We start from the raw sequence: 27,151 nt of genomic DNA on the forward strand, positions 1-27,151 counted from the left end.
CGCCCCAAAGAAGGGCTGGGAATTTGACTGCTGCTTGAAAAGGGTCTTTGCATGAACCCTCAACTCCCTGGCTAATGCAGCCCCTCCCCAGCTTTTCCCAAGGCAACTTTGCCTGCTCTTCCCTTTCTTTACCCACTGTCTAGCCATGTCAGCTGGTGGAGTCTACACTGCAGTGCTGTGCACGATGCTTTCAGTGTGGGGACGCTACCTCCCTAGGAGCACTTCGGCTGGAGTTCGGGGCATTCGTGTCCACCCTTCTGGAGTAGAAGTGAATCCTTGGAAGTATTAAGCCCCCGAGCTAGAGGCTGGCAGTCACCCCTGCTGAGGTGCCCCATCTGTCAGGCCTGTGTCTGCTTTAGGTAGATGTGTGGCTCAGGTGAGCTCTCATTTGGCTGGACTGTGCCCAGACCTCAGGGAGGCTGCAAGTGCTTCACCTACAGTTCCTGATTACTTCACACAGTCTCCACCCTCTGATCCTCTCCTGTGTCAGCATCCTGGATGGGGAGTGTTGGTCAAGCTTGTCTCTCTCCATGGGTCTCATAGTCAGAACCTCACCTGTACTAGCCTTCAGTGACATTTGCTTGTGTTTTTCCTTAGGAAGAGCCACTAACACATAACTGACCCTGGTCACAGATGGTGGAGACCTGCCCCCCACTCCCCAAACTTATATGTACTCCAGCTGCTGAGAATCCTGGGGCAGAAAGCTATCCTATGAACCCATCTGGTCCAGCACTGTTGTGTTTTAGAATGGAAATCAAGACTCAGAGAGAAAACAGCCAGGCTAAAGCTGTGGTCACACAGAACAGCTTGGGAGGGAGTTGTGAGCTTCCTGGAGGCAAGTGCAGTGGACTAGCAGGTCCCTGAGAGTAAGCCGAGGAGGGAGTGTAGAGGAGAGGGGTGTGTAGCCTTGGAGGTTTATTCTGGGCACACAGATGTTCTCCCTCTAATCCTTACCCCCTCCTTTCTTTTCCAGCAGCAGCTATAAAAGCCAGGAAATAGATGTGGATTGATGGCCTATAATGGGCTTAGTTAGTGCTGTGACCTGCTGAGTTATGTAAGTCCTATTTATTATCGGCTTGGATGAAGTGTCCATTGAAACAACTCACTAAGCTGATTCCATGACATTTCCTTTAGCTTGCCCAAAGGCAGCAGCAGAAATTCCTTTGCAACTTCAAAGAACAGAAATTATGGTGTGGACGTTTTCAAAAACCCTTAGGCCGATGTTTCTCTTATCCATCTCAAAATCTTTAGCACCAGTCCCAGTTTGGGTCTCCTGGACTTCTAGGCTATAGACTGCCTTGGTGGAGCTGAACAAGGTATTTTCTGCCCCTAGTGAATGGGTGAGGAGATCCAAGGCAGTGAGAAAGCACAGCAGCCTGGTGGGAAAGGTGCTGAACTAAGAGTTCCAGACTCATCTCTGTTGCTGCTCTTGGTGTTGATGCTTGCCCAGTTTCTGCCCATCTCCAAGGCCCCCAGGAAATGTAAGTGCTGGAGAGCCCCAGAGTCAGAAAAGCATGCTTTTAGTGAAGAATGCTTTATGGTGCTGCTCCTAGTTCTTTGTGAAGAGCCCTAGGTAGCTTCTCCAAGGAGGAAACACAGATGCAGACTAAACCAGAGAGCATGGAAGGCCAGTAGCTGAAAATTCACTCCCAAACTTGGAACTCAAAGCACAGACCTTGTCTGGGATGAGCCAAAGGTAAAAGAAGGCAGGCTTGTTTGAGAAGGGCAGTAGGAAAAGAAACAAGCAGCTGCATGGAAGGACAGGTGTCCTGCTGATTGTTGAGTAATGCATGATATCTCATGAATTGTTGCAACAAAGAATCTGGAGAGCATCACTGTGATGCTGACAGGAAAACCCAGTTTCTGAACAGTTACTCCACTTTGGGTTGTCTGCACCTGCGATGCCCTACTAATATCTCCAAAGATTCAATTTTGGCCCGGTGGTGGTGGCACACACCTTTAATCCCAGCATTTGGGAGGCAGGTAGATCACTGTGATTTCGAGGCCAGCCTGGTCTACAGACCAGGACAGGCTCCAAAGCTACAGAGAAACCCTCTCTCGAAAACACACAAAAAGATGCAATTTGCCTTCTTGCTTGGGAAGAGTAATGCTAAGCTTTACATCCTATCAAAAGCATAGATGACTCCGGGACCCCACTTCCTGCTCTGTTGTGCATTTGATGTTACTGTTTTACTAAGTTCTTTTTCTGTTCTCTGCTCATTTGTAAGTGCTCAGCTTGGTTTTGTTATAAAGCATTATAAGCAACAGGTATCAAGTATGCTTCAATGGTTATTGTCAACTTTACCACTATTTCCATGCTCCTGTCTGTCTTCATAGAAATAAAATTAACTCTTAGATGTAAAACAGTCTTTCTGTGTTTCATTTTCAGGATCAATCTCCTTTTCCTTAAATTGGGGGTGCAAGGCAACAAGAAAAGGTCTTTGACAGGGTCAAGGTACTGCTGCTTCTTTGTGGTCCTAAGATTTAGGTGATTAGGATCACAAAGGCCTCAGAACACTGACGAACAGATGGGAATTCCTGCAGCCAAATGTCCTTATTTTTTTTAAAAAAATATTTATTTATTTATTATGTATACAATATTCTGTCTGTGTGTATGCTTGCAAGCCAGAAGAGGGCACCAGATCTCATTACAGATGGTTGTGAGCCACCATGTGGTTGTCGGGAATTGAACTCAGGACCTGTGGAAGAGCAGGCAATGCTCTTAACCACTGAGCCATCTCTCCAGCCCCTAAATGTTCTTATTTTAAGGGGACAACACTCAAGTGTTCAACCCCTGCTTTGAATGTCCAGTCACAATACTTGATTACATGTCACCATTTCTCAGTCAGCTTTCCCCATCAACCTATATTCCCTGAAGGGGTCTTACTGATCTACATACCTGACCTCTGGGACCCCCAAAAGCTAGCTTCTGAATGTCCTGCAGGGTTAGGGTGTGTTGCACTGTACACATTACCTTATTTGGCAAGTGAAGAATTATGGGGTGTTACAGCAAGGGCACACAGCAGTTATATAACTATTAGAGGGTCATAAATTAGCAACCAGTGGACCAGGATCCAACGCAGGCCTTACCCTACATGTGCAGCTGCCTCCATGTCTGGTTAGACTGGTTTCAGTATTTGCTGAGGTACCCTCTCATCTGTCAGACCTGTCTATCAAAAGGGAAGGTATTTTCTATGGCCAGGCCTCTGGATCACTGGGGTCGGTGATGTTCTCCACAGGGGATCTCCGTAGAGCACTTGTGAATTTATGGGCACACACTTGGAAAGACTAGATGATATGAAAATGACCCTAGGTATAACAAGATAAGCTAATGGGCCGGGCAGTGGTGGTGTTCGTCTTTAACCCCAGCACTTGTGAGGCAGAGGCAGGTGGATCTCTGTGAGTTCAAGGCCAGCCTGGTCTACAGAGCGAGTTCCAAAACACTCAGGACGACAGAGAAACACTAGACAATCAATCAAACAAAAAATAAACAACAAAAAAAGGCTAATAGCCTCTTTCTACGAAAACTAAGAGAAATTGTCTTGCCAAGCAAATACAGGCTCATGAGAGGAAATATCACTTACCCCTTTAAGGTGGCAGTAAGTTTAAAGTACCCTAATTTTCAACTGCCCAAGCCTGAATCAGAAAAGGAGGATTATGAAGCTGAGGTGGGGGTAACCTCACAGTTACCACACAAAGACCACAACAGCCAGTAATGAATGAAACTTTGTCTCCTGGGAAACAAGATGTTTGGGACTGCAGCTGGGCTGCTCTCATTCTTGTAAGTAAATGTTACCAGACTGAAGATCAGAATCACCTGGGTAACTTGAGATGGGCAAAAGAAGGGAAAACCTTACTTTACGGTAGCTCCCAGGGCAAATCATGGCCATAGCTCCCTCTTCTGGTCCGACTGAGAACTATAGTTTATGGCTGAGATTCCTGTTCCCAGAATCAGGGTATATATTGTCCTCCTATATTTTTAGGGCCTAAACTCGGATCATAACAGTTTTATCTCTGTGGGTGGAAGCTATTTTGTTGCTTTTAGCATGCCAAAAAATTAAAAATTTCAGTTATTTGGATTCAGTGTCTTTTTGATAAATTTTTAATTCTAAATATTCCAACATCCACTCCCAAGGATGACCTTGAACAAGTATATCAACACGTCATTAAAATCTACACTCGGCTAGGCGCTGGTGGCACACTCCTTTAATTCCAGCACTTCAGAGTCATTGGCAGCCTGGTCTACAGAGTGAGGTCAGCCTGGTCTACAGCCAAGGCAGTTACACAGAGAAACTCTTGTCTCAAAAAACAAAACAAAAGAAAGAAAGAAACAAACAAAATCCAAACTGCCACATATCTCATCACACTGGGTGTAATCAACTGCAGGAGGCTGAGGGCAGGTTTTACTCAGCACTGCTACCTGTCACCTGAATGCCCTGACACTGCCATGTGTCATCTGTACCGTGAGTCACACTGCTCACTTTTTAGCCAGTGCCAAAAAACAATCTTGGCTCTCAGAAATGACGTTTCATGGGACATATTATTGGACATTCTGATAAAAACCAAGTCCAGAGCCCTAAGAAAGATAAAAACAAAGCACACTGAACCTCACACATGTTTCATATACATATTTATATATATTTCATGTACAAAGTTACATTCTGAATCCCAGGGATTCCGTAATAGAAATAAATACTGAAATAACTACATTGCTAATGAGCTTTTTACTCAGAGAAACGAAGCCTCGGCCTCTAAGAGACAGCAAATGGGACACTCTAGAACCCAATCTTATGAGGCAAGTAAAGTTCTGATGTCTAGGACAAAAAGAAATTTAGGACATAAACAGTTAAAACATATTCAAATATTGAGAAATAAATGACAAAATTATTAATAAAACTTCATTTTTAAGAGAAAAAACACAATTAGTGTTACAGAATAGCACAACCCTGTTAGAAAAGCATTTATGATTTCAACATTTATTTCCTTCTCTTCCCATGCGTCCAAATGGGATACCATCAACCCCTTTCCTAACATGATCAATTAAGAAGAACCCTAAATCTGGTTGAGTCCTTTGGTAATAATCATAATACTTACTAGGAAATAAATACCCATCTCCATGGCATTTGCAAGACACACATTCTTTTTAGGTTAATATGAGGCATTTTGTTTTGTTGCAAAGGCTGCATGTTATGTCTCCTCTCAAATTCATGAAATGAACAATGCTACAACTGAGCCTATACTGTAACCTTTCCACTCACACACATTCCAGCTGAAGAGAGGTGTGCTACGCCCTCTGTGCTGGAATGTTTTACACTCCCAGCAAGCTGCAACTTGTAAGAGATACATTATTATTTTATCAGTTTGGATCTACACCAGTTAGAGAAACATAGTCTCAATACTGACTTTCTAGAAAACAGTTTCCTTTAGCCTCCTAGAGATTTTAACCTGCATTCCTAGTGTCAGGTTGAGACATATGCTCTTTTTATAGACCAGCTATGACTGTGCATTGATAATTTCATATAGTTCACCTTCATATATAACCCAGATGTAACAAAATGAGAACTCTCAGTACTCTGCCTTCTTCCTCTAAGATTCTTACAAGGAAGACTGCCCAGAGGCACTCAACTTCCTCTGCCTTGTAGAAGCTATGATAGCTTATACCCCTTTACTGACTGTGAACAGCTTACATCCTGGTATTTCTTCCAAAGATTACCCCCTTGACCAAAATAAACATCACAAGAATATATGTGTTATGGGGGGAAGAAGAGAGGCAAAACTGTCAATACAAGCACAGCCCTTAAAACAAGCTGCACAGTGCATCTGCTCTCTCCGGTCCCTGAAATGAGTCCACAGGGCCACGGTGATTTGGATCATTAGCTAAAATCACCACACACCTACAGCCTGTGAGTGAAGTCAACCCCACTAAGTTTGAAAGAAGCAATTCTAACCAGGGTACCAACACATTTGCATGTTTCTTCTTAAGCTCCCAGTTTCCTGGTTTCCACTGGACCACACAAACATGTGAAGAGCTTCTGAACAATAATAAGGGTGTCTGACTCTAGGACACTGACTTCGTGGGATTAAAAGTTCCAGAAACTTTGGTGTCTCTTTATAAATTTTTACAACATTTCCAATAAAGGCTAATCATGCTTTTTTAAGTATTTGCCTCAAATGATTCATATTTAAAATAAAGATATAGCAAACAAGTGATGGAAAAGTGGTCAGCTCTGAAGAAAAAATAATATGTAGATCAAACAAAGTATTATCCTCTATACAGCTTTATCAAAACAGGTGTTTTTCTTTTAAAACATACAGGCCACAATTTTAAAGTGTGCCCAATGTGCTTATTAATACAAAAGCCTCCCAGGCTCATTAAGTCTCATGTGTTTTAGGATCTAGCCTAACCACATATATGCAAAAAAATCACTGTTATACTTTTTTACAGATATCTCTGTGTCACAGTCTGGGGAAAAAGTTCCTTGGAGTTCCTTGGTACTTAAGAATGCTTAGACAATTAGAGACTTGTGTCTGATATCTTGTCTATGAAGTGGTCTGGTCCTTCCAAGAAAACCGAAGAACCTGTTTCCTGTATGTTTTTATTTTTAAAATAGCACATAAAATTATGTTTAACTTTGTTTGTAGCAGTGGGTAAGAAATGGTAAATCATACATTTTAGGAATTTCAGGAACTTTCCTTGATAGAGGAAAAAACCATATAGATCACGGTCTTTGAAAACTCAAAAGGTTATTAGTTAAAATTAGATTTAAACCCACTTTTTCAAATGGATACCATGAATAAAAAGATTAATGCTGACTTTGCTGGCTGTGCAGCATTTCCCTTTGAAGATGCCGTGTTAAGCCGACAAGGATGCAAACGCTGAAGCGTTATTGATACCAAGCAAACACTAGCTGCTTGGTAGTCTTATACAGAACAAAATAAACCAATCTTCCTAATCATTCTGCTGTCAGCTAATTAGGTCGACTCCACAGTCACCACAGTGTCCCCTCCTTAACAGTGTAAAAGCAGCCTAATATCTGGCTAACAGGTACATTTTTTTCCATGGAAAAACCTGAATCAACTACCACCATCCTCTAGGACAAGAGTACATAACACAATCTCCTTGGAGAACATCCCCCAGTACTGAAGTGCTCTCTATGCTTCCCAGAATAGTTCCTAAACTTCAAATAATACATTACTTAAATGTCAGTATGAAAATGGGTAAAACCAATCTAAAAAAATGAGAATATTCAGAGAAGCAGGCTTCATAAACTTTAGAGTTCTAATGAGATAGGAACAAGAAATTTTATTTAAATAGTGTAACCTTAATTTCTTTAATATAAAACCCCACCAAACCTGATGAAAACAAAGTATTATATACCATATAAACAAGATTTGTCAGAATTGAAATTGAAAGTTAAAGTAATTTACAGTTAGCTTTTAGCCCTCTTGGGGTTAAAATAGATAAATCCTGATAAATCCTGATAATCCATCTGTTATTAGTGTGTCAATTCTATAATACACTGGGGAAAACTCTATACTCTGTACTTCATGGTACAGTTTCATTTATTAAGTCTTTTCCATTAGTTCCATTATTAGTGACAGCTAAAAAGTGACCTTATCAATTAAGTGAGTGACATTAGACTGTGGCAGAGCAAACCACATCTGGATTGCTTTCTGTAATTCACCAGTTTGCAGAAAGTAAACATCCTTTGATTTGTTCATGATATACTGAAATTGCCTATTAACACTGGTGCAGTAAACTAGCGCGCTCCTCTGTATTGTTACCATAGGACAGATTTTGTAATATAAAGGAAGCAGGGGAAAAAATGCTCACATATTGTGTGGTGAAACGTCTTTCACAAAAAGAGCATTTAAATAAGGGGGAAGGGAAAATAAATCATGCAGAAGAGGCAGCTTCCTCGTCTCCGCCTGTCTCTTATGGACTCATTCATTGCCACACATCACTTGCCACACTATCAGGTGACTCCTTTCTGCTTTGGTGACCGAAGGTTCCAGTGGAAGATCCTCTCCAAGAAGTTCAGATTCTCCACCTTCATCACCTAATGGATCATAAGGAAACTGAAGTTAGCTTAGAAGCAGAAAATACAGAATGATGTGAACTGGACTCACAATTAGCCTATGAAGATGATTTGTTTGACTTCTAGTGCAGAGAACACAGTAAAGAATACCAGGAGGCTGGAGAGGTGGCTAAAAGATTAAGAGCACTTGCTAGTCTTCTGGAGGACCCGAGTTTGGTTCCCAGCACCCATGTTGGGCAGCTCAAAACCATCTGTAACTATAGTTCCTAGGGATCTGACTTCCTTTTCTGGCTTCAGAGGGCATGCATGCATGCAAAAATGAAAAAATAAAAAGTAAAAGAAGAGTTGGGGCCGGTGAGATAGCTTAGTGGGTAAAAACCTTTGCCACCACACGGTGAAAGGATGTAACCTATTCACGCAAACTGCCCTCTGATCTCCACACTGTATACATGCTAAGTGTAATAATGACAAAAAATACCAAAATCTGAATCTTCACTCAAACCACTGCCTGATTTCTGAAATTCCTTTTGCCTTTCATTCATGAAAGCTAGTTCACAATACTATGCTGACAGTCATCACAATATGTCTGTTCACTATGATAACAGAAATGGGAGACAAAAAGAGCGAATGTATCTAGCTCTGTGTTTGTCCAAAACGGATATTCTACTCTTGTTTATTTCAAATTAAGAAAGCATAATAAATATGGAACATACTAAGACCCAGGATGTTGTACTGATTCTTGGAGATCAGGGGTACAGTTCTCCAGCTGAGACACTGAGCACTGAACAGGCACTGCTGTTCCTCTCCACAAGCTTGCAGTAGTCAGCGCTGCTGTGCACAGCAGCGTTATTCTGGTACAATCTAGCTGACAACTTGTTTAGTGGGATGAATTAATTCTTCAGCAGAATCCTAAAAATGTGCACACTAAGAAACAAAGATATTCCACTGATGTACTGGGATTTTGTAAGGTTCCCATTTGATTTTTGCAAAAGGAAATGGCACCACTGACTAGAAACAGAGGAAGGGAGTAACTGAATATATGCACTTTTCTATGCAGTCATTTTCCTTTCCCCCTCCCCGCAATGACTTTTTCACAGCAAAGGCAAAATATGGATAACATGCTCAGGTCAAAAGTCAGTTTCTCCAAAGGCCAGAAGAGGGCATCAGAGCCTATGGAACTGGAGAAAACCTCCATGTGGGTGTCAGGAATAAACAAAGGTTCTCTGGGAGAGCAGTCAGGGCTCTTAGCTACTGAGCTGTTTCTCCCGGCCCATGTTTGTTTGTTTGTTTGTTTGTTTTTTAAAGATTTATTTCCATGTATACAGTGTTCTGCCTGCATGTACATCTGCAGGCCAGAAGAGGGCACCAGATCTAACTATAGATGGCTGAGAGCCACCAAGTGGTTAGTGGGAATTGAACTCAAGACCTCTGGAAGTGCAATCAGCACTCTTAACCTCTGAGCCATCTCCCCAGCCATCTAAGTTTGGATCTTAAATTTAAAAACTTTACAATGAGCCAGGTTTTGTGGAGTTTGCCTTTAATCCTGATACTCTGTGAGCAAAGATGGGCAAAACTTCAGTGAGTTCCAGGCCAACCTAGTCTAGACAATCAATTGCAAGCCAGCAGGGCTACACAATGAAACTGTATTTCAAAAAACAGCAGAAGCAAACTACAATGGTGAAGACTAAGTGGCTGAGACAAAGGCTTCTGGTTTCTTGCTTTCTGAGCTGTTTTGAAAACATAATGTATCTTGTTCCCCAGGATCCCTAAATTGTTTAATTTAACCTAAGTCCTTACTGCTTTGATAAATTCCTTATTGTTAAAACACTATAAAAATGAGGCAGTGGTGGTGGCGCACGCCTTTAATCCCAGCACTTGGGAGGTGCAGGCAGGTGGATCTCAGTGAGTTCACCATGGTCTACAAAGTGAGTTCCAAGACAGCCAGGACTGTTACACAGAGAAACACTGTCTTGAAATACAAACAAACAAATAAAAAACAACAAAACACTATTAAAATGAATAAGAACAACAACATTGAATTCAAGGTGTTTCTGTTGTTATTGTTTTGTTCTTTTAAGACATTGGTTCACTCTGTACCCCTGATGTCCTAGAACTCACTATGCAGCCCAGGCTCTACCTGCCTCTGCCTCCCAGGATGCTGATAGTAAAGGTGTGTGTTACCATGTTTTATTTTTAAAACCAATATATTGACTATTAAAGCTGGCATTTGCTTAAAAACACACACACGCGCACACACACATGCACACACAACCCTCCCATCAAAAAAAAAAAAAAAAAAAAAACAAAGCAAAAAAACACCCAAGTGTATTTTCCAGGCTGGATTGCTAGAGCGGTTGCCAAACCTGGCTAAGCAATTTGTATGCTATTTTCAGAATCTGCAATGGAAAGCATTTAGCGGAGGTGGAAAACTGCAAAAATTTGACTAGAATATCTTCAGTATGATTCCAACTGCCACACAACACTCTGAGAAAAAGCTACAAAAATCACCCTAAGGAGAGTCCCTACAATTCCTTTCCATAAAACATTCCTGTGCCAGTGGTCAATTATTTTAAATGCTTTGAAACTCTGCTGTTTTTGCTGGCAGCAATCACTAAACTTTTCATTAATACCCTGGCCCCACAGAAGTATACTAAGAGCGTTTGACATTATATGTCCTGGTTTATACTGACCACATGCAGCACACCGTCACTGATTAAGACACTACATTTTCTATCATGATAGACATCTTTATTACATTCTCTACAAGCATTTATTAACTTGCGTTTGAGAAATCATTAAATTACTAAGGCTCTTATTAGACTAGCCTTTCTTAGTGGTGGGCAAACATCTATTTTGACAGTACTTCTTTTTCCTTTTCTGTCTTCAGGCTGCTTCCATTTAGGTAGTGCTCTGTGTGAACACAGGACTCTCCACATCTACCAGCTAACAGTTCCTCATCGTGCTGCTTCTGTCTCAGTGGATAGTGATTACCAGCGGACTCAAATATTCCCTTTTTCTAACTTATTTCCATATCTTGTCTTGAACCTAAGTATCTTCTACCCAAACCTAACCGCATTGCTCCTTCATTTCAAGTCCTGCAACCCTCCTTTGCTTGAAGGATAAGCACAAACTTTACTTGGTGTGGTGGTCTGAATGAAAATGGCCCCCATAAATTCATAGGGAGTAGTGTTGGAGGTGCAGCCTTGTTGGAGGGGGTGGGCTCGGAGGTTTCAGATGCTCAAGCCAGGCCCAGTGGTTTATTCTCTCTGGCTCTTGGCTCCTTGTCCAGCAGTGTCATATCTGTTCCCCACCATGACAACAATGGACTAAACCTCTGAACTACAAGACAGTCCCAATTAAGTGTTGCTTCCTTTTTAATAGTTGCCCTGCTCATGGTGTCTCTTCACAGCAATAGAAACCCTACCTAAGGGATACTTAGGAAAATACTTTGTTTCTTTTTTCCTTCTTTCTGTCTAAATACCCACAAGTATATACAGTATATGAAGCTTTTCCTTAACTTATCTTCCTTTCTAGAGAAATTTGTACTCTCTGCTCTCATCTTTTTAAAATATTTTCTTCAACTAAGATGGTTTTACTTTTCTAGATCTTTAGTAGGATGGGGAAATGCTCAGTGTTAAAGCATTTGTTTAAAATGTATAAAGTATTGGTTTCAATACACAACACTGAAAAAAACCAACGAATCTTACACAACAAGCAAATGAAACAAAATCACCTGAATTAAGTCATTTTTTTTTAAAAGCCAGGAGCTGCTAATCTTCACTCTTACCAGTTCCTGTCCCAATGCAACCCTTCAGGCTACCACTATTTGATACTGACTCAGTTCAAGCATTGCTTCTTCTATATTCTCACCATGGGAAGAGCTGACAACTCTCCACCAGAGCATTTGCAACATCTGATCTTGTTAACCGTCTTCGCTCTGTACTGTTCTATAAAACCTATCAGAAGGAGGTGGCCAGTGTGGCACACGCCTTTAGTCCCAGTGCTTGGGAGGCAGAGGCAGGTAGATTCTGTGAGTTTGATTGGGGCCAGCCTAGTCTACATGAGCCAGCTACAGGACAGCATAATAGAGAGACCTTGTCTCAAAAAGACTAACCATCATCATCATCATCATCATCATCATCATCTATTAAAAGGGGACTAGTGACTGATTTGTTTCCACATCTTAAGTTTAAGGCTGATAGACACAAGCTGAGAAGGAGAACAAATAATGTTTTATTAAGTATTGTTATTTCTTCCTTTTGTGGGTGAGAAAAGAGATCCTGGGAGAGTAGACTTGTTCAAAGCCTTATGATTACAATTCTTCAGCTTTTTAGTCAAACCTTAATATATAGCCATTTGCAATTTATAATGCTCTTTCAAATGAATACATCTGATATGAAAGAAACACATACACACACATATACAGTATGTATGTATAGACAGAAAAACATGTGATCCTTTTTCAAGTAAAATATTGAAAGAGAACTTAGAAGTCATTATCAGAGTGCTTTCTTATTCAGTGTGGGTGAAAACCCAACTCACAGAGCACAGTGGAAACTGACCTCCGAGAACCAAAGACTTACCCATCCGGAAGTCAATGTAGCCTTCTCCCCCACTGATGACAAGCATAGACTTCAAGGGTGTCTGGCTATTGGGCTCCTGTGCAGATGACCCTGCTTTGTCAGCTGTTAGATCTGCTCCGCCATTGCCACTCTGTGGGTTAATGACCTGACCTATTTTGTACAGGAATGGAACAGTGAATATTACTTATCACAGACACAGGTAGGGGGTGTTATTTTTTTATTTACCTTTTTGAAGTTAAACAAAAGACAAGGTTGACTCATGCCTGTAATTAATTGCAACACTAGGAAAGGTGTGGCAGGAGGACAGTCATGAGTTTCAGTGTAGACTAACAAAATCTTGATTCAATAAAGTTAAGATGGACAATGTCCTGACTGGGTTTAAAGGCTCAGGAAACAGAGGCAAGATTATCTCTGTGAGTTGAAAGTCAGCCTGATCAATGTAGTGAGTTTGAGGACTTCCAAGGATGCAATAAAAGCCAGCCTCAAAAGTTAGAAAAATAAAAAGGTAAATATTTATTGACACACCCCGCCTTGAGTATCCAGTGTTAGGAACACTGAGACTTTACATTATCAGAAAGCCATTAAATGAAATTTTAATAGACTAATTTAAAAATCTTGCGTAAACTAATTTCATAAGGAACAGATGATCTTCAAAGTCCAATGTGGGACACATGTATGGCAAGGCGGATATTAAATTACCTGCTCCAAACTATATTGTTCTACTTTTTGATCTGAGGGGCAATAGAAAGTTTCCCTCCTAAAGGTAAACATTTGGATTTAAGACAGAAAATCTACACTTAAGCCTAGGAATTGACATATTTGTGGTAGTTTGAATGAAAAATGCTGCTTATAAGGTCAGATTATTTGAATACATGGTTCCCAGTTAGTGGCACTGTTTAGGAAGGGGGTGCAGTCTTGTTAGAGAAAGTCTATCACTAAGGGAAGGAGAGTCCATAGCTTTGCTCTACTTTCAGCTTGTTCTCTCTGCTTCATGGCTGTAGCATGGTGACACATGCCTTTAATCCCAGCCTATTTTATACCACTTCAGGGCAGCTAGTGCCACACAGAAAAACCCTGTCTCAAAAAAGAAAGACAAGCTGTGACTTTCTCAGCTTCCTGATGTCACATTGTCCCTACTGTTATGGTCCCCAATCCTGTAGAACTCTTTCTATAAGTTGTCTTGGTCATGGTATTTTATTACAGCAACAGAAAAATAACATAATATTCATAATATTTTAAATCTATTTCAAACATATGCCCTTTCCTTTACAGTTAAGAAACATTTGTCCTTTTTTTTTTTTTTTTTTTTTTTTTTTTTGTGAGACAGGGTTTCTCTATGTAGCCCTGGCTGTCCTGGAACTAGCTCTTGTAGACCAGACTGACCTCGAACTCACAGAGATCCACCTGCCTCTGCCTCCCTAGTGCTGGGATTAAAGGCATGCACCGCCCAGCGAAAAGTTTGTCTTTTTTTAACTTAAGAGTTTGCAAATAAAATTGCTGCTAAATGGGCCATGTGTTAAATTCAAACTCTAAGGTAGAATGTTTGAGTATCTATTTGTTCTAAAGTTCAAATTCTAAGGTAGAACCTTTGATTATGAAATGGTAGAGGAGAGAGAGACCTTCACATATTATTTATGCTATGAACAACTGAACAATTTCCAAGACATTCCTCTTGGAGAACTTTGACTGTGGGCTGGGAAAGTTCAGAAGCAGAGCGCTTGCCTAGCATGTGTAAGGGCCAATGTCCAATCCCCAGAATTGTGGGTAGTGTGTGCATGTGTGTGAGAGAGGGATAAAGAAAGCTTTGACCAAAGAAAGCCCGCCTACAAACCACAATCCCAGAGAACTTAGACAATAATGCGGACACTAAGAGAGAGTTACATAGATATAATCTACATGGGAACCAGCCTGGTCTACAAGAGCTAGCTCCAGGACAGGCTCTAAAGCTGCAGAGAAACCCTGTCTCGAAAAACAAAACAAAACAAAACAACAACAACAAAAAAAAGAAAGTAGAAAAAGACAAGATCTCCTGAGTAATTTGGGAGCGTGAGGACTTGGGGGAGGGTTGAAAGGGAAGGTGAGAGGCAGGGAGGGGAGCAGAGAAAAACGTAGAGCTCAATAAATACAATAAAAAAAATACAAAAAAAGAGAGAGAGAAAAATCTTTGACTGTGAGATGCTTTTTTTTTCCTTTTCAGAATCTGCTGTCCTTTGGTCAAATCTCAGACCACATGTGTTTGGGAACTAGCAGAACACAGTCATAAGATGACTTTGACTGATATACTGTGACAAAAATATTACCATTGATTTTCAAAAGTAAGCAGTACCCCAAAATATCTGCTTTAGGGAATAGGGAGAGATTGCTAAATCACTCCAAGTAATCTACTTTACTCCAATCACATCTCCATTATAGAACTTCCTGTAACCATAGTTACATGGTTTGTGGGTAACCATAGTAAGTTAGTGTTTGGAAGGGTGGTAAAACACAGAAAGACAGACACAATGACATGGGTGCATCGACGGAAAATCTGACTCACCTGGGACTGCCACAAAGAATTTCACAGCATCCCGGTGTCCATGGAAACAAAGCTGTGCATGTGCCATTGAACAGTAGGGTATAAACGTCCCTGGAGTCACTTTATCACTGTTTTCATCACCATAGACACGGATGACACTTCCAGGACGATTACCTGGAGCCCCTGAGGTTTTATTTGCTGCAACAGAAAAACCAAATACCAAGTATTTTCTTCTAGAAAACAGTACTGATGTAAGAGGTTACTGGTTAATTCTTATGATATTATCTAAGAGCTACAGCCAGTTGAGATAACGTAAGTGCAGCAACGCCAGCTCAAGGCAAAGCTGGAAAGAGATACAGCATGCTAGTTATTTTTAAGTACCTCAGTAATGGAATAGGGGATTTTGCCAGTCTAGCAATAACTAAGCTTTATCAATGTGAGGGAAACCATCATAGTAAACAAAACAGAATTGACTTGTAGTCAAATCTATTTAGTTTTGCTTTTTAGTCCTTATTAAAGGGAACTAGGCATTATATACTAAAGTGTATAAGTATGTTCTTAAATAAGATGTTTACAGTTTATCTTCTGATTTTTTTTTTTTTTTTTTTGCCGTGGGAAGGGGTGGGGAAGCTTTGCTTTGAAGAACCCAGGCATTACCACAAAGAAGCTTGCATTTATGCTAGGCTGACAGTTTGCTGGAGTCCTATAGAATGGCCAGACTTACAAAATGCCCCTGCTTCCATGGGTAAGTGAATGAAAGAAACATGATCGGTAACAAGAGTAAATAATGTAGATTAATGACAGTTTTAAGAGATGTTTCATGTTTTTATTGGAAGGAAAACCAAGTCTGAAAGAAAGTTTAGCTGCAACAAAAGATGATCAATAGACTAAGCTGCTGAGCAGTTGGTGGCTATGTAAGAAACGTTTAAAACAAAACAAAACAAAACAGAACACCTGCTGCAATGCAGTGACTGCAAGTGGTGACACTGGACAACATTCAAGAGGGTGTTCTGGATAGGATAGGAGGAGATAGCCTCACAGTGGCTTCAAGAAGCCAGGAAGGAGAGTTTGGTTCCGGATCTGCACTTACCCCTCAGCCCCAGTAAACGTCCCTGGTGGAGGATTACGGCTAAAGTGAGAGAGGAGGAAAGGGGACATGGGGAGGTGCACGACAGGAAGGAGAAGCGTTACTGTGAGCTGCCACTCAGCTTCTTCTATGTGGCCCTACCGAATCATGGCAACCTGGCAGAACACTAGATAATGTCATGTTCTTGACAAGGCTTCTACAAACGCCTCTATTCAAAAACAATCATTATTTCATGAAGTTATTCCAGTAAAACAGAAAAATGATGTGGAGTGTATACTAAAATTCTCTTTTAGTCTACCCAAAAGAAACCACCTTTAAATAATTATGCTAAAATGCAACTCTCTCTTAAGGCGAGAAGATAATCCAGGCATCTTAGAATGTCTTAAGTTTTAAGAAGGGCTCTGAATATGTAGACCTGTAAGTATCTGCACAAAAACAAGGAGATATTGAGAACATAGATTCTTTAAGGGCTTCAAATCCACCTTCTGGTATTCTTTCTTCTCTTCCACTGAACAAGGGTATTTAATAATGTATTTGATGGACTTAAGGTGCTTTTTTCCCCCAAACTATTCCTTGCCTGTGCAGGTTGCAACACAAAAACACTTAATGGATGATCAGTGTAATGGAACGTCATATGTGGAACATACAAGCTCCAATTTTTTTCTCCGAAATAATAAAGCACATTCCTTTCAAACAGACAACCTGTCTTCAGTATAAGGAAAGGCTCAGTGATCTCCTGAGACTTACACAAGTTAAAACAAAAAATCTCTAATACAACAAATGGGATAGCCATAACTATTAGCCAGAGTGAGTTAAACTATGATGAATGGAATGTAGTGTTTCTGAATATTGGTATAATAAAGCTGAAGAGAAATGGACATTTTACTTTAAAGGTGAAATAGGGCTAACTAACTCCTGACCTGAGAAGAAGAGCTTCCAACAGTGAGAACGCTGAAATATGGGCACTGGTCCAGACACTTATAAGATATACTGTAGTTTGTAAACTGATTTCTGCATTGCCACAGATTTGTCAAAATCTAAATAATTCCTTCAATTATGAATTATGGGCATCACTATTTCTTGCAGTTCTTTGACTTGTGACAGTTATTTTAAAATATACTTACTTTCTGTCAATGGGATGGAGATAATGACACCGTTTCCTGTCCCCACCCACAAACGATTGCAAGACACCATAAGAGCTGTTATCCTCACGAAAGAGAAGCCCAGTTTTCCAGTACCTGTAGGGGAAGGAGAGAAAGAATAGTTTATTGAGAAACTAGAGGGTTTCAGATTCCAAATTCCTAGGAGGCTCTGGCTTAAAAACAACAAAGAAAAAGTTTTCTGGAAAGGTGTACATTAAAGCAGACTCTTTTGTGTGCATGTGTATGACAACTAGGGTGGTTTTGAAAGAACTATGTAGCCAAGGACAACTCTGAACGTGTGATCCTTCTCCCTTTAACTCACAAATGGTGCAATTACAGGTTAGTGCTGGGGCTGTGGGAGGGCACCACTATGCTCAGCGCACAGCAAACTCTTATTTGGCTTTATTATTTGACAAGTCAAGGATAAAGGAAAAAGATGGTTGGCATTACTTTATCGACCAGAAAGAAATACAAAGGAAATAGTGTATCAAAAAATACAGACCAAAGTTTAATTAAGGGAGCTACAGACACAAATCAAACCCAACATAAGACAAAGCAAAGCAACAAGAACCCAAAACTTGGAGTTTGCTAGATTAGGAAATCAAGTCATTTTATAAACGGAAAATTAATTTGCTTTAAATTTCTTTACGTGCATTAAAAAAAAAATCAACCTTTGTTAAAACATACCTTTTCTCTCATTTATATATTTAGGCTCTAATCAGCTTAGAAGTATTAGAATATCATATACAAATTTTAAAAGAATTTTTGCAATTGATTTCATTTTCAGATATTAGAGAAGTATATTGATTAAATAAATAAAACATTTCAGACAAACATCAGTCATTCAAAGAACTAAGGTCCTGATCATACAAATACTGAAGGAAGCAATCTTAACTCCCATTCAGCCTATACTAGGAATCTTTTAAAAAAATTTTTTTAAGATTAATTTTATTTTAGGCATGAGTGTTTTGCCTGCCTGTATATATGTACATCACTCACATGCCTGATACTTGCTGAGGCCAGAGGAGGGTGTCCGAACCCCTAGGACCAGAGTTACAGATGTTTGATGAACTGCTATGTGGGTAGTCCTGGGAATCAAACCCAGGTCCTCTGCAACAGCAGCAAATGCTCTTAACCACTGATTCATCTCTCCAGCTCTAAGCTAGGAATCTTTAACCAATAGTCAAAGTACAACTTTAAAATAAATTGTGCATCTTTCTTTTTGTTGTTGTTTTTGAGACAGGGTTTCTCTGTGTAGAATTGGCTGTCCTGGAACTCACAGAGATCCGCCTGCCTTTGCTTCCTGAGTGCTGGGATAAAGGCGTGTGCCACTACTGCCCGGCTCTGTGCATGTTTCTAACATGCCTGATTCTATGGAGAGAGTATACAGCTAGTCAGCTTCTCTGTGGTCAATGGCCCTATAAGGTTAAAAACTACTGAAAGGAGCCGGGCGGTGGTGGCGCACGCCTTTAATCCCAGCACTCAGGAGGCAGAGGCAGGTGGATCTCTGTGAGTTCGAGACCAGCCTGGTCTACAAGAGCTAGCTCCAGGACAGGCTTGAAAGCTGCAGAGAAACCCTGTCTCGAAAAAACAAACAAAAAAAACCAAAACAAAACAAAAAACCTACTGAAAGGAATAAAACTTTATGACACACCTAGTCATCACACAACACACATTAAGTATTAAAAATACAGAGAGCTAGGCGGTGGTGGCACACGTCTTTAATCCCAGCACTTGGGAGGCAGAGGTAGGCAGATCTCTGTGAGTTCAAGGTCAGCCTGGCTCTAAAGCTACAGAGAAACCCCATCTCAAAAAACAAAACAAAACAAGCCGGGTGGTGGTGGCGCACGCCTTTAATCCCAGCACTCGGGAGGCAGAGGCAGGCGGATCTCTGTGAGTTCGAGGCCAGCCTGGTCTACAAGAGCTAGTTCCAGGCCAGGCTCTAAAAAAGCCGCAGAGAAACCCTGTCTCGAAAAACAAAAAAAAAAAAAAACATGTGAAGGCCCTGAAATGGGAGGAACCTGTCAATGTGGGCAGAAGGATGTAGGCACTGAGATTAGTCTAGACCACGTAAAGTCTCCTGGTGAGATCTAAGTGTCAACTGGCCTAGAGGCTAGAGCCAAAGTACATCAAGATAAATTTTTACATTGTTTACTATGTAGAGAACAGGTTAGTATAGGAACAGGGAGACAATTTAGGAAACAAACGTTATCAAAGGGGAAAAGGACAGTGACCTGGCCTAAGAGGATAGTGATCAAGATAAAGTAATTGACATAAGGCAGTTTCAAACTTGACAGAGTTCTACGTCATCAAAAATGGAAGGAATAAGGAGAAGACAAAACAAAAATTTTCTAGCCGAGAACATTGGAGCATCTGTCTGATACTTCCAGTGATGAACTTATTCAGTGATTTTCTCAGAGCATTAGAAGAGGATGGAGGTGTAAGTCAGTGGTAGCCCATCTGCTCAGCGTATACCACAATACTGCATAAAACAAAAACAGACCATTCTCACTGATTTTCAAAAAGAAAATACTATAGAAGCTTACCTAACATTTTGCTTACATAAGGTTCAATGTCCACATCCTGGAGATGTTGGTATGTGTGTGCATGATAGAGACGGAGTGTGGAATCCAAACGAATGGAGACCCACACACCATCACCCACCCATGCAAGCTGCCGTACTTGGCTCTCCTTCCTGGGGTGTGCATCAAATGATTTCTAGAAGAGATGTTTAATAATGAAATTACTTTTGTTATTGTTTTTAAGACAAGGCTTCTCTGTGCAGCCCTAGCTGTCCTGAAACTCACTTTGTAGACCAGGCTGGCCTCAAATTCAGAATTCCGTCTGCCTCTGCCTCCTAAGTGCTGGGACTAACAGCATGCACCATCACTGCCCAGCAAGTGAAATTACTTTTGTCACACAGGAAGTCACTTAAAAAGTTCATCCACCCAACAAACTGAAGACTGTTTATTAAAGGGCCTAAATTTGCTTATCTTCTATGACTGTTCTTCCCATTAGTTCTTCTACCATAGACTGCAACACACACATATATTCAAATAAGAACAAAAGACCAAACAGTAGTTGGGCATGGTGGCTGACACTTACAATCCCAGCACTTGGAAGTATGGGACAGGAAAGCTGCTGTGAGATCAAGGCCAGAGTGAGATTGTTTCAATAGTGAGACAATAACAACAGAACCAAGTGTTGGTTTTCAGCACTATACAGGACGTTTCCTTATATAAACAATGCTGGCCATGTGCCAGTGTTTAGAAATGATGATTTCAGGATTTGGTGCTGCAGCGAGAAGCAAGATCCTATTGGTAACTAAATGAAAAGGAACCCACACTGTTGTATGAGGAACAGCAGTGAAAATAAATACCAAATGGTTACTTGTGGAATATATTTGGCAGAGGGGGTAGCTATTGAGACAAGGTGTTGTGATATGTAGCCTAGGTTAGTCTCTGATTTGTTGCCATCCTTTTACCTTAGCCTCTCAAGTGCTAGGATTAACAGGGCTGTGCTATCATGTCTAGCTTTAACTGTGAGATTTCTAAGGAAGAAAATGAGACACGGGGCAGGGAGAAATAGAAATTTCACCTTAAAACTTTCCTACTGTAATTTTTTAAATAATCAGAATGGATACATTATGACCAAAATTTAGATTATTTTTTTAACAAAAATTTTCACTATAATGCTATTTCTCAGTTTGTGATACGAATGCAAATGAATCTGAATGTACATGGAGCAGGCAAAGGGAACTAACAGGAATTCTCTCAACCAATCCTTATATAAGTAGACCTATTAAGAACTACATATTCGGGCTGGAGAGATGACTCAGAGGTTAAGAGCACTGACTGCTCTTCCAGAGGTCCTGAGTTCAATTCCCAGCAACCACATGGTGGCTCACAACCCTCTGTAATGAGATCTGGCGCCCTCTTCTGGCGTGTGGGCATATATGCAGGCAGAATGTTGTATACATAATAAAAAATCTTTAAAAAACCCAAACTACATATTTAGGCTGTCATGATATTGCACATCTTTAATTCCAGCACTCAGGAGGAAGAGGCAAGCAGACCTCTGAGTTTCGAGGCCAGTCTGGTCTACATAGTAAGTTCCAGGACAGCTAGCGATATGTAGAAAAATACTCAAAAAACCAAAACCACATCAACAAAAAACATAAATTCAATAAAGTACATACACATATATAAATACATATACAGACACATATAAAACCTTTACATTTGAATCCTGTACTTAAAAACAAAATAAAACCAACAACAACCAAAAAAAAGAAAACAAACAAGCCCCACCATTTCCTACCCTCATAGTCCAAGAGGTAAAGTAACAGAGAAAACTAAGACATCCAAAACTCTATCTGAAGAGCCCTTAAACAGTGATCTGGAAAGCAGTCTCTAAAGAAGCTGGAAATGATTATTTAATCCTGCAGTCTCTGGGAATACCAATTCAGTGTATACACAGAATGGAGATTAACTTGCCTCTATCTTCATAGCCTTTGGCTGAACCACATAGATTTTGTTCCTATAGCCACACCAGACTTTGTCATGCACCACAGTCATGCATCGTATGGAATGGTGAGGACGTCCAAGGTCTAAAAGGTGATAGTTTGACAAGTCCCACTGTCCATCTTTAAAACAAGAAGTAGATGATAGTTAGTCACAGCACTCATTATTGATGCGGCACTCTAGGACCATGTATTAAGGGTGCCTTTACCTGTATAGTATAAGTTACAAACTGGAAGAGATCGCAAGGAATGTCTGCTCCAACTTGCCACCCGCTAACTGGATCCCCTTTCAATCATGTTTTCAAGAGGTAGTGTAGTTTGGTGTGTGTGCACACCTTTAATCCTAGCACTGGGGAGGCAGAGGCAAGCAGATTTTTTTGTGGTTCAAGGTTAGTGTGGTTTATATATTGGTCCAGGCTAACCAAGGTACTTAGTAAGACCTAGCTTGGGGGGGAGGAGGAGGGAAGCCAGGGCCGGGCAGTGATAGTAACTGCCTTTAATCCCAGGTGGATCTCTGTGAGTGTGAGGTCAGTCTGGTCTACAGAGTGAATTCTAGAACAGCCAAGACTGTTTCACAGAGAAACCCTGTCTCGAAAAACAACAAACAAGATAGAATGGTACTATGACAAACTAGTTGTAGGTTATCTGAAAATGACAGTCTTTTTAGAATTAGAATGGATTTAGGGATTGGGGCATAACTTAGAAGTACAGTGCAAATTTTTTCTTAAATGAAGTAGATGAAAATTATTTTTAAAAATAGGATAAGGCTGTGTGTGATGGCCTTTTAATCCCAACTTCCAGGAGGCAAAAAACAGGTGGATTTAAGGCTAGCATGATCTATATAGCAAGTTCTAGGCTAGCCAGGGCTACATAGGGAGACTCTATCTTTAAAAATTAACCAAAAAAAGATAAAAGACAATTATCCTTGCCAAATGTTTTCTAATTAAGTATATGAAAAAAATTGCTGTATTATACTATATAAGGGCACCAAGAGAGTGGGAAGATGGCTCAGTAGACAAAGTGCTTGTTGGTAAGTTTGAGAAACTAAGTTTAGATCCCCAGAATCTATGTAAAACAGGAACTGGAAACAGGAGAATTTCTAGAAACTTGGAGGCCAGCTAGCCTGGCACACACATCAGTAAATAACAAAAGACCCTATCTAAAACAAGGTAAGAAGATAACAACCAACACAAGGTTGGTCTGTCAAACACACACCACATGCATGCCCATATTCACATACATGAACATTTATGTACACGTACCTTAAACATGCACACAAACATGTGTGTTTTTATGTATGAATGTATGTGTGTGTGTGTGTGTGTGTGTGTGTGTGTGTGTAGACACAGAAAATGTTAATTCTTTGCTCATTGTGATAAACACACTTGTCCATTAGGAATACCTAGTGCATACCTCCACAGAGGCATCCATATATTTACTAATGTATATCACCAATATCCCACAACTTCATTCTCATTTTAGGTATCATTTCTTTCAAATATGGTAAGCCAATATACTTCATATGCCCTGCAAAGCAACATGTTGGTGTACAATGTTATAAAAACTCACCAACTCCTCTGTGGAAGATTGCAAGGGTGCCATCAGCTAGGGCCACTAGCACAATTCCTTTCACGTGTCTGCAAACAGAAAAACGAATTTCAGAACCTCCACTCAGGAGCACAGAATGGACCATGTGTTATTGAGCTGGTGCACAGTCTCTTAAAGGGCCGGTTTGTGAGCATCTTGTTATGGAAACATGTCACAGAAGCTAATGCACAGCCTGTGGGTGCTTTGCTTTCTAGCTCAAGGCTCCTCCTCTCATTATACCTTAACCTAACTCTACAGACCAGATACACATCTTAACTGGAACTAACAGAGTCTGTCCTGTAGATTTAGGAACAAACTGTTGGAATTTTGCCAGTCAACATATGAAAAAGGATTAGTAAACCAATGACCTAATCAATGTATTTCCAAGCTATGAGGAATAGTCTGAAACAAATGCAGAACCACTAAAGTGAAGATTCAATCTGTAAAGTTTTCTACTTAAATGTTTTCTAGTCTTCTTTCCATTACTGAATTTCATCCTCAGTTTCTCTAGTTACACTAAAATGGTTGTGGTGGTTTGAACGAGCTGTCTCCCATAGTCATGGGTATTTGAATACTTGGTACCCAGTTAATGGTGGTGTTTGGGTAAGTGTGGTCTTGTTGGAGGAAGTGTATCACTGGAGGCCAGCTTTCGGAGCTTAAACGACTTGCATTGTTGTTAGTTTGCGCTCTCTACTTTCTACTTGCAGTCCAAGGTGTGAGCCCTCAGCATCCTGCTCTAGCCTGCTTGCTGCCATGCTTCCCTGTCATTATGAACTCATTTCTCTGGAACCATAAGCTCAAATGAACCCTTCTTCTGTAAGTTGCCTTGGTCATGGTATTTTATCACAGCAATAGGAAAGTAACTAAGATAATGGTTAAACCAACAAGCAAATAAATCAAGCTTGTATACTGATTTATCATGAGAAACATGTTAACTTTAAAGCCTTAAAATCTATTTTACACCAAAATCAAATCTTTTAAAAGGAATAATTTTAAAAATAAGACTTACACAATACTGAGGATTGAGTCTTTAAGCTTAATTGAATGGAGACATTTCCTCCACTGGGCTACAGATGAATGGACATACAAACTGCAGAAATAAAGTCAGGATTGTTAAGGCACAGGGTATCACCAATGCTTCTATCTAACAATGACTACAGGTACCCCCAAGAAGAAAAATCATTCAATTTTTAGGAAAAGGGTTTGATACTTTTGTATGAAGAGAAAGAACAAGGGGTAGGGAGAGGGAAGGGGGAGAAGGAGAGGGAAAGAGAGATAGAGACAGAGAGGAGGGAGGAAGGGAGGAGAGAGAACAAGTACCTAAGACAGAAGAACAGGCTATTTACATAAACAGAAACATATGAAAACCAAAAATCTAGAATTAGTATTGATACTAGAGTTAACTTTGGCTTCCCCCACACCTTAGCATTTCTGCATAAAACCCTTTACATAAATAATCCAACATCTCCATTACACTAAACTTCTGAATGACAGAGTGATTCACATCAGACAGTGGCTGACTCTACACAGCCTGCAGGCTAAGCCAGAGTCCTAGAGAAAACATACATAAGTGATCCTGCTTAACCTTTGGAAATACTCTGTTCTATAAGAGGCCCCACAGTATTAATAAGTGAATAAACTGTACACGTGTCTTTAATCCTAGCATTTAGGAGGCAGAGGCAGACAGATCTGAGTTCAAGGCCAGCCTCATATTATGGAGAGTGTTCCAGGACAGCCAGGTTACACAGAAAAAAAAAAATCTGTGTAAAAGAGCCCCCCCTCAAAAAAAAGTGAATAAACCATGTAACATAGATCATTCTCTGAGTTTTCAAATCGTGATTTATTCATTTTTAAAAAAGATTTTTAGGGGGCTGGAGAGATGGCTCAGAGGTTAAGAGCATTGCCTGCTCTTCCAAAGGTCCTGAGTTCAATTCCCAGCAACCACATGGTGGCTCACAACCATCTGTAATGAGGTCTGGTGCCCTCTTCTGGCCTGCAGGCATACACACAGACAGAATATTGTATACATAATAAATAAATAAAAAAAACAAAGATTTTTAAAATTTTATGTATTTGCCTGCAAGTATGTCTGTGCACCACGTGTGCACTTGATAACTGTGGAGGCCTGGAACCAGCGCTATAGACAGTTGCTGAGCTGTCACGTGAGTGCTAGGAACTGAACTTGATCTTCTGCAAGAGCAGCAAGCACTCTTAACCAATGAGCCATCTCTGAAGCCCCATTTTTTTTATTTATTCTCTCTCCCTTTTTGTTGGAGAGCCAAGATTTTCTCTGTGTAGTCCTGGCTGTCCAGGAATTTGCTTTGTACACCAGGCTGGCCTGGAACTCAGAGATCTATCTACCTGCCTCTGTCTCCTGAGAGCTAGGATTAAAGGTGTGCACCATCACTGCCCAGCACAATTTATTCTTAATTCTATACCAGATTTAATTTTTTTTTTTTTTTTTAGCTAGGATCTTGTTTTAGTCCAGGCTGTCCTAAAATTTATGATCCTGTCTCAGCATTCTGTGTATTCTAGTACAGGCATACACCACCAGTCTAACTCAGATTTAAAAATCTTATTTACTTTTTCTTTTAAGAATATTACATAAAGAGAACATTCTGTGACAAAGAAAAATAATTTACCATTTAGAACTAATGGAAGTCTAGTTTATGAAAGTTGCAATAAAACTTCAAATTTTGTGTGTATAAAGTCTTTGTATTGATCTACACTTTATGTTTACTACATTTCATTTATCTTTTGCTTAGGGTTTTTGCTTTTGTGAAGAGGGTCTCACTTTGCTGCACAGACAAGGTTAATGTGAAGGTTCCGTGGCCCAAGATAACCTTTAATTTGCAATCCTCCTCCTCAGTTTCCCAAGTGCTGAGATTACAGGCCTGCACTATGATGTCTGCCTCATTTCTTTATTTCAATGCAGACGCAAAATACTAAGGATATTGTCAAATTAGGATGCTAGAACTTACCAGCCATTTTGAGCTCCAAGCCACATGGTTGGTAAAAGACTACTCATTTTCTGAGCTTCTTCTCTCGCCAGGTCTTGCTCATTTGGCAATACTGATATCTGATCTTTGTACACATCTGAGTCATTACTGGGAATGAAGCACAAGGGAAAAACCTGAGTACACCTATTAGCTTTAGTTTTAGTTTTCAGGATTGAACAGTTCTACATTTAAGCTTACCAAAATGAACAAACACCAAGATTCCAGAAAAGCCAATGTTAAATGCTTACACATTAAGTAGTTCACAACTGGACCAGAAATAATAACAAACCAGGAAGTTCAGAGTGGAGAAAGGGGAACAAGATTTAATAATGTTACTCATCAGTTAATAGCCAAGACTTTAATTACAGCTCTCAAAAAGAAGAAAAGCCAAAAACCAACCAAATAAAAACACGATAGAAAAATTTATGGCTTCGTTATTAATTATTTTGAAATTTTTAATAGTTTCTTCTGGGGTGAGATAAAGCAAAATATGTTTATATTCTACCATAAATCCCTTCTTTTGGGTTGTCAGGGCATAAGTAAGTAGACAATAGAACTATCAAATTCAAAATGACTTCATCTGAAGTTAATTGTAAATACTAATAAACACTCGGGAGGCAGAGGCAGGTGGATCTCTGAGTTTGAGGCAGGTCTGGTCTACAGAGAGTTCCAGTACA

General features: G+C 40.2%; 1 protein-coding gene across 5 annotated transcripts in view; it reads right to left on the minus strand.

Moving 5' to 3' along the window:
• Positions 1–4,613: 4,613 nt before the first annotated feature.
• The window catches only part of Spag9 (sperm associated antigen 9), a 131,540-nt gene continuing 109,002 nt past the window's right edge, over positions 4,614–27,151 (minus strand). For 3 of the 5 annotated variants that reach the window (XM_038324968.1, XM_038324966.1, XM_038324970.2), the window contains 10 exons: positions 26,457–26,582; positions 24,485–24,565; positions 23,458–23,525; positions 21,863–22,011; positions 19,913–20,084; positions 17,349–17,462; positions 16,228–16,266; positions 15,159–15,335; positions 12,623–12,772; positions 4,614–8,060 (listed from right to left, as the gene is read on the minus strand). In XM_038324968.1, the coding sequence (XP_038180896.1) occupies positions 7,945–8,060; positions 12,623–12,772; positions 15,159–15,335; positions 16,228–16,266; positions 17,349–17,462; positions 19,913–20,084; positions 21,863–22,011; positions 23,458–23,525; positions 24,485–24,565; positions 26,457–26,582 (1,192 nt within the window). In that variant the 3' untranslated portion in view covers positions 4,614–7,944. The remainder of the gene's footprint in view (positions 8,061–12,622; positions 12,773–15,158; positions 15,336–16,227; positions 16,267–17,348; positions 17,463–19,912; positions 20,085–21,862; positions 22,012–23,457; positions 23,526–24,484; positions 24,566–26,456; positions 26,583–27,151) is intronic. The other 2 variants (XM_038324969.1, XM_038324967.1) reach the window with 1 other exon arrangement.

Source organism: Arvicola amphibius, chromosome 4 (assembly GCF_903992535.2).
Source record: "Arvicola amphibius chromosome 4, mArvAmp1.2, whole genome shotgun sequence".
NCBI classification, from domain to species: Eukaryota; Metazoa; Chordata; class Mammalia; order Rodentia; family Cricetidae; genus Arvicola; species Arvicola amphibius.